The sequence below is a fragment of the Limanda limanda genome, chromosome 21 (genome assembly GCF_963576545.1).
Source record: "Limanda limanda chromosome 21, fLimLim1.1, whole genome shotgun sequence".
Taxonomy (NCBI): domain Eukaryota; kingdom Metazoa; phylum Chordata; class Actinopteri; order Pleuronectiformes; family Pleuronectidae; genus Limanda; species Limanda limanda.
Window position 1 is genome coordinate 20,454,018 of NC_083656.1, and position 8,160 is coordinate 20,462,177.

General features: G+C 41.3%; 1 protein-coding gene across 1 annotated transcript; it reads right to left on the bottom strand.

Moving 5' to 3' along the window:
* Positions 1-439: 439 nt before the first annotated feature.
* adoa (2-aminoethanethiol (cysteamine) dioxygenase a) lies at positions 440-3,703 on the bottom strand. Its single transcript, XM_061094583.1, has 2 exons — positions 3,147-3,703; positions 440-1,918 (listed from the first exon to the last, which is right to left on the bottom strand). The coding sequence occupies exons 1-2, from the start codon at positions 3,465-3,467 to the stop codon at positions 1,460-1,462; spliced, it is 780 nt and encodes a 259-aa protein (XP_060950566.1). The 5' UTR covers positions 3,468-3,703; the 3' UTR covers positions 440-1,459.
* Between the last annotated feature and the right edge of the window lie 4,457 nt (positions 3,704-8,160).

Below are 8,160 nucleotides of genomic sequence, written 5' to 3' on the forward strand. Positions count from 1 at the left end.
TATTCCTGCTAGGATACGTCAGCGTCTGCTGTGAAGAGCTCTATCTGAGAGCTCATCATGAGAACTCAGAAGAATCAGACATAATTGTTGAACTTCAGAAATGTAACAACACTTACCAGATTCCCTTCTTGCAACTTATTTCTGGTCTATGCATTAATATTTACTGGGGGATTAGCTCAAATGGTAGAGCGCTCGTTAGCATGCGAGAGGTGGCGGGATCAATGCCCGCATCCTCCAGTCAAGTAGTGTTCACCCACATGGTTGAATGCACTTATTGTAAATCGCTTTGGATAAAAGCGTCAGCCAAATATAATTTAATAAAACATTTAAGTTACGAGCCAAAATGTGCACAAGGGGCACATTTTCCAGATTTACAAATATCAAAAAGTGACACCTTAGGACGAGTGGTATGAGACACCGTGACAGTCGACGCACCACGAGAATTTCCATCTACTTTATTGCTGCCTGAACATTCATCAGAGTAAAAGAATCATGGATAAACCGGCATTGAGACCTGAGTCTAACAGAGGGCAGAAGAGTGTAACTACAGTTATGTAACATACAGACAGGAAAGATGTAATGTTAATCAATCTACATGAAAAAGGTAGTGAAGAAGTCTGTTGCTTTACACCATGAAAATGTTCATGTTCCATAACACAGCTTCCTTTTGTAAAATGTAAAACTTTACTTTAAGACTGGATTGAAAGATTTCACTCTGTCTTTAATGTGATGCATCACATACGTCATATCACTGGATTCAATTACATGAGCTGAAATGACAACACATGACCAGATCTGTAGAATGAGCTGAACCTCAGCTTGTTCCCGTAACTGTCCAGTCCTGTGTAGGAACAATGTCAAGTGGAATAAATTAAACCCATATAAAATAGAGCTAAAGTATATATATATATATATATATTTAATATATATATGATGTGTGCACTTTGGAAGAAGAAATTAGTGTGTACAATAAAAATGGCACTAATAAAGAAGCATACATTCAGTATTTACAAATAAGGCAGGTGACTGGAGTAACAGGCTTTGGCATTAAGACACTATGTGGCAGTCCTCTGCTGGACAGACAGACATCATGTGTGAGGACACAAATGGTGACCCTGGTGACACCCCACCACTGACAGGATGTCAGGCTGACATTCATTCATTTGGAAAGTGGATTTCCGCTGGCAAAACATGTAGCAGTACCAACACGGTCATCTTAAGTTTGTGAAGGAAGGTCCAGTGGTCCCTCTTCTAGGTGGGGTGTCAAAGTTCACAGCCCCTGTATCTGAAAGCTTCTGCCCTGATGTAGCATCCTTTAGCAAGGCACTCATGCTCTTTGACTTTCAGGTAAGAGTGACCCTCATGTTTGACCTTTGTGTGGAAGGGGGTTAAACACAGCTCACAGTTGTGGATGTACGGACATCACAACATTCTGACTGCAATAGGCGGCAGTGATCATTCAGATAGAAACCACAGGGCCTGGGTAGGGCTCCCCTCCACACCAGAAGTCGTCTGGCTGAGGGACTTCAAGTAGCCATGTCTCCTCTTCTGTCTCCTTCTCCTCTCCCTGCTGCGCCTCGTTTCTCTTGCCATCCATTTCCCTGTGTGCCACAGTTTGCAGGATTTTGTAATAGTGACAGTCCCGCCCGTCATCTGGATTGTACGGCGGTGCCAGGATATCCAGGAAAGCAGCCGGCCCGTCCACTGCATCGATCTGGTGGAGGTTATCCCTCAGAGGAGTGAGGAGGCATGGCCCGCTGTTCTCTGAGTACTCGGCGACTGATCGCAGGGTGGAGCGCCAAAGGGAGGCCGTCTGAAGCGGGGCCAGTGGTGGATCAAAATGAGGTGGCACGGAGCTGACAGTCAAGTTATCCTCCAGTTTATCGAAGCAGCGGACCCTCACCTTCCCATAGAGAACCTGAACCAGAGACAGGACACAGGAGTTTCGGATTGATTAGTGTCTGATTAATATCTTCTCAAGACTTCTGCAGATATTTCTCAAACAGATATTTTCAACCCTAAATCCACACAACCTTCATTTACATGATATCTTCGTCCAGACAAGAACACAAACTGCCTACAAATGCTCAAACAAGCATGCCAGGCCTGTAGGTGTTGATAAAGAATATCAACCATCAGTCAAATATCAGAGGAAAACACTGTGGCTCAAGAATTCAAAGCCTGTCCATGTCAGTAATGTGGCAGAGTGATGCTAAATTTGGCTGCAATCTTGAAATTGGATCTAACAGTGCTAACCAAACATAGTGAAACGCACAAATAGCCACTGTTATTATTGTTGTTGAATAAAACATTTGCTTCCTATGGCGAAGCAAATCACAGAAGAGTTCAACTTCGGTGACCTTTGACCCACAATATTCCCTATGATGAGGGAGCAGGCCTTCAGTCTGGACAGGGCGCAAGTCACATGACAAACCACGTGCATAGGAAGAACACTTTGTGCACAATGTGAGCACATTAAAGGGATAGTTCACCAAAAAATTTAAATGCACTCATTACGTTTGAATCCACAAAACACTTCTGGAGTCTCATGGGTAAACAGTTTTGGAGCCAAATCGAAAACAATGGAAGTAAATGGTGACCCACCCCTCCATCGGCCTAGTGATGAGCAGAGAATAAAAGAGAATTTTTTTTTCAGTGATCTATCCCTTTACCTGATATAAAAGGTAACAGTGTGCCTTCAAGACAATGCCACAAAATAAACTGATAACGTGAGATCACTGGATTCATATTTTAGTGAAGCGACTGCCAAAAAAAAAGCAAATTAAACAAATTACCCAGAACAAATGACAAACAGTGAAGCTGCTGGAGCTTTGTGTGCATTAGAGGTTTTCTTTAGTTCACGGTGAACTGTCTGCACACATCTGTGAGACTGTGACCCTAGACATGGATGTCAGGGAGGATCAGACACATCTGTGCTCTGATATAATATAAACAACTTGATGTTAATCAGAAATGCAAAGGTCACAAAGTCAAACAGTACAACTTCATATATGAACAGTTTCCTGAAGCTAATTAAATGGTCCCACTCCTCAGACTTTGGTTTTTAACCCTTACGAACACAAGTCACCTAACAGACAGAGTGTGTGTGGAGCCACAACACAGCAGACATGAGGCGCTGTAAAGACCTTGAGCATCCCGTTCATGTCCGGGTGGTCGTGCAGCGGTATGGAGGCGCCGGCCCTCAGCAGGAACACCCCCATGCTGAACACCTCCGTCTCGCAGATGTGCATGTAGTTGACCGGGGGGTTCTGGAGCCCCGCCGCCCCGGAGCTCGGCTTGCTTTTCGGGGGAGCGATTTTCAGGTCCGCCGCCCGCACCGCGGTCACCAGCGAGATGAGCTCGCTCTGTGTGTCCGCCAAGTCGGCCGAAGACGTGAGGCCCCTGTAGCTGATGCAGGCCTGCTTCGCTATCTTCTGGATCAGAGGACTTTTGTTGTCCCGCGGCATTCTGGCTGCGGGTGAGGACAACTAACGGTTATCGGTGAGTCCCTGGCTCCGACGCAAACACGAGGAATCCAAGCCCAGGAAGCCTCCAGCGTCAGCAGGTTCCCTCCGGGGCGGGTCGGCGGGCGCTCACAGCAGACGAGGGGGTTGTTTCTACTAAATGAAGACGTGTTTCATTGTGATATCGTCTGATTCCAGCCCCAGATGAGAGCCTCCCCGCGGTCATTTTCCACCGTCTTCTCCTCTTTCGTGTATACTGAGCAGGCGCAGGAGGCCGAGAGCAACCTGGGATATGTAGTTTTATCTGGAAGTATCATCTCCACATCTCATTAACATTCCCATGATAAGTGGAGAGCTGTGTGATCAGACTATGACAGACATATTTCTGTGATTGTACATGATTAGAGCATATACCACCATATTCAAAAGATTCGATATTTAAGATGGTCAGCATAACCTGGAGACTACATTTCCCAGAGATGCTAAAGAGGAAACAGAGCTGCAGAGGGGAAGGCCACACAGGCCAGTGAACTCCAGGGCTGATGTTTGAATTGTCTTTTTGTTCAGGCAGGTTTGGTACCTGGGAGAAGTTTGCATGTGGGTAATGTTGTGAAAATGTTCTACTTTAACACAAACAGGGTTCTTTTTATTAAACTGAAACAATTCGTTTTGTTGCTTAAATCTTAAATCAGACCAACTGCAACTGAAAAGTGAAACCATACAACCTGAAGGAAAGTTCCAACAACCACAGGCTCCACCTCGGTAAAATGACCAGGAAGAACGAAGTTTATTTAGTGTGAACTTTCTATTTGTCTATTGACACCTGCTTTGCATACTTTTTGGATCATTGAATCAGATACAGTGTGACCACATACAATAATACCGTCAAACCCACCTGTTCACACAGGCCTTAGGCCACTCAAACCCCTGTACAGTACAGTTTTGCCATTTAACGCATGATGGTGACATGCAGCTGCTTTTACCCATTAAGGTAACAGAGATATGTGTTTCTGGGAGGTCACTAAATCAAATGCAAAGGGAAATATGTCATTACAAACTAAATGATCTCACACAAAATGTACCCAAGTGACAGTAGATCTGTGGTTTACCTGTGCAAAGCTGTGTGTCAACAGAGCACCCTCTACTGACCAGGATTGGACACTAAAAAGTTCTCAGGTTTTAATTTTTTTCTTGTCATGTAGCCTAAAAGGTATTAAATATATCCAACACTGCAGAAAACCTCTTCCATAAAAATTAATGTGGTCGTTTTATTGTCCTTATATCTACCATGAACAGGCACCAATTGATTATCTGTTACTTACAATAAAATGTTTATTGCCAAAGTTCAGTAGGGAACTTTGATTTATTACTTTGTGCCAATATTGTGAAGTTTTAAGGGATTATTCAGATTCCATTGGCTGTTATGGCAAATTTATCATCACTGTACAAAAAAGTTGGGGAAAACCAAAAAATTCAAGGCAATAAAACTTTCGATCTCAAGTTTATTGTGCCAACTAATTAAGTTTTGTTAAAATAATTATATTTCACAATCATTTGTTCAATCTACATGTTTATTTAAAACATGAATCAACAGTTTAACACTAGACTGTTCTTTATCCTTCAAATATTTGCTATTGTAAGATCTGTGTGAACAATTTAATCTTCCCAAAATATCCTCTTATTGACTGTGGGCAGGGAGGCAGATGCGTCTTCGGCTTCTTGACACCTTTGGTTTGCCCATCATCTGGATTGATGTCCTGTTGAAATGAAGAGGTTGTTCCAAATTAAGAATGAATACTCATGCCTAGCAATCACCCTACTAAAATTTAAGAGCATATCTGATTACTCAACCATCAAGCAGGTAGTGAAAATAACAGGAGTGTTCTATTTTTCAGCTAGCTCATTAATAATAGTTTATAATTCAATCAAATGCCTATCTTGAGATTGTGGCTACATTTTACTAGGAACAACATTTCTTAACCAAAAGCACAGTCTAAAACCTATGTATGCTTTTACCAGCACCTGTGGAAGAAGAAGATGAAACTGAATATTAAGATGAAACCCAAGCTCAGGAACATAATTCAAGGCCTGCCTTTTTCTCAGTGTCCTTGATGAAATCAATGCAACACTAACAGATTGAATAAATAAAAAGAAAGATAAAAAATAAGAGAGAGTGGTCAAAATGAAATGATCAGTGAAACTACTCTTATCATAATTCCCACGTTCCTCCCCTTTGTTAAAGGGGACATTGATAAAGTTACGATATATCACTAGAAAATTAAGAACAAGTCAAACATGAGCAGAACATGTACAAAGCATGGATTAAGTGTATCACTATCATCATAAAATAAAAATAAAAATGTTAGAAGCAGGGGATTTTAAGTAGGAAAGGGGTAATTTAGCCCCCTGGCCCACATTTGTTTTAATTCGCGTGTAAGTCACTTTATCTCAGTTTCAATCATTTCCATCTATTCTAAGATATTAGATAAAGTACCATCTTGTTATGGGATCACACCATGACACCTGTCAACAATGTAGCAATAAATACAGGATCCGTATGTCAACATGTTGATAAGAACCTCCGGCTGTGGCTCAGGAGGTTGATCCCTGACTTCTCCAGGCTGCATTTTGAAATGTCCCTGGTCAGGATATTCAACCATGTTACAGCTGTGCTGACATTTTATGAATGGATTATGATAGAAAAAGTGCTGCATGAAGAAGTACTGTGTGAATGAATGGTGAATGCGACTTATAGTGTAAAGGTTCGGAGTGCTAAATATGACTGGAAAAGCACAATATAAATACAACGTACAATATAAATACACCTTTTTAACACATTTTCTCTCCCAAATAAATTTAGAAGAGAAAAGCCTTTTTATCAGCAGTGTACTTCTTCTAGTATATTTAAAGCAATGTTAGTAAACAGTAGGTTTCTTTAGCCATAACAGGGCAAAACAGAAAACACTTTTTTTTACAAATTAAGGTTTTTTTGTCATCCCTCAGATCTGGTTGTTTATTGAATTTTACCACCAGGTTTAGGGCACAGGAACCTAAAAACATAAGATCTGATAACAGGGCCCAGTTGCCATCGGTGGATAGACAGACGGCAGTCAAAGTCTAGATCTAGTTTTTGTGTTACTAGGATTTGATGTTCTGAATGCTGATGAAACTTTCAAAGCCTTAATCCCATGAAGCAAAAAAAAGAGTTGAGCGACCAGACTGTCGTAGTGGCCTCGGCTTGTCACTGCCCTCTGGAGCGGAGGGAAGTGAGCATTGTTAACCAAGCAACAAAACCCAGGACTGACTCACCCACATCACAAGCACTCTTAGTAAATGGACTTTACTTAGCACATGTGTCTCTGTGTGTACTCACATGCAGTGCAATTAAACCACACAGTTGAGTGTGGGCTTTGGTTTGAGTAGCTCCTTATGTGGGTGTATTTTGTATCTGTGTGTGTGTTTGTGTGTGCGAGTTGCTTAGTGTATTCGTGCGCGTGTTGCATTATGTATGATTCAGTCTGAATGATGAGTGAGGGAGACACAAAGCAAGCAATATCCTCTTGAGAAATAATGAGGCCAGTTCATTATAGGTTCACAAACACACACATACATACACACACACTTTTATGGTTGACACAAGCACAAAAGATCTCATCTGCGATTTTTTATCTAGTAATTCAATCATCCTATACACTACACACACATGGTCGCGCAAGCAGGGTATTTTTCCCACCAAATGTTGGATCGAAAGTCATGTTAAACATAAAATATCTCAACAAACACATTTTCCAACATATCTCCACAAACAATAGAGCAACAATCTAAAGCTAATATTGATCAGCACATTATTCTCCATCATATATTAAGTAAGGTCATGGAGAAGTTTCAAACAAGTCAGAAAAGAATGTCTGACTTGAAATTACTTAAACACAACCTAAGATGTGAATCGATTAAAAAGGAAATCATGATCATACGGTAGGGGTGATGTCATCAAAGTTATCATGATGTCAGAAATAAAATCATAACATTTTAGTTGAGATTTGGAAGCAGGAAATTTGGAGGTGTCACCTTTGAAATTATTTGAGGAAATGGCACCTACACACCAGCATGCCGACTCTGGGTTAAATAATTATTTCACAAATGAAAAGGAATGATCAACTTGTTTTGACCAAAAGGAAGATTAGTTAAGAACACCACTCAAGCAAGTGATATTCTTTTCTGATTTAACTCCACTGTCCAAACTTTTGTGGAATTCTGCTCAAAGGGCATCTCACCATCCAGAGTTTAAGTTACATAAAACAATATTGTTTGAATAATGTGTTCTCTGAGGACAAAGATGTGAAACCTTGTTTGTCTGCGATCTTATTTGCATGTGATGCTGGTCCTCGGACATAAAGCCAACATTATCCCCGGGCTGTTTAAAATGTGCATGACTGACATTGCAGAGAAGTCAAGCAAGCTTCTTCATGCCATTCTAACAGCCACAGCCAAAGAACTCTGAAGGGAGCAAGTGATTCTCTGCCTGTCCACAATTTGCTTAGCAAAGACAGAACATGTTCAAATTTGTCAGACACGTGAACAATAATGCAAACACAGACATGTACACAGGTGGAAGCACGGCTGCAAATGCACATGCGCACTGAAGTACGCACACAAATAAGGTGTGATTTGAACAAGCATGTCCACACTGACTCAC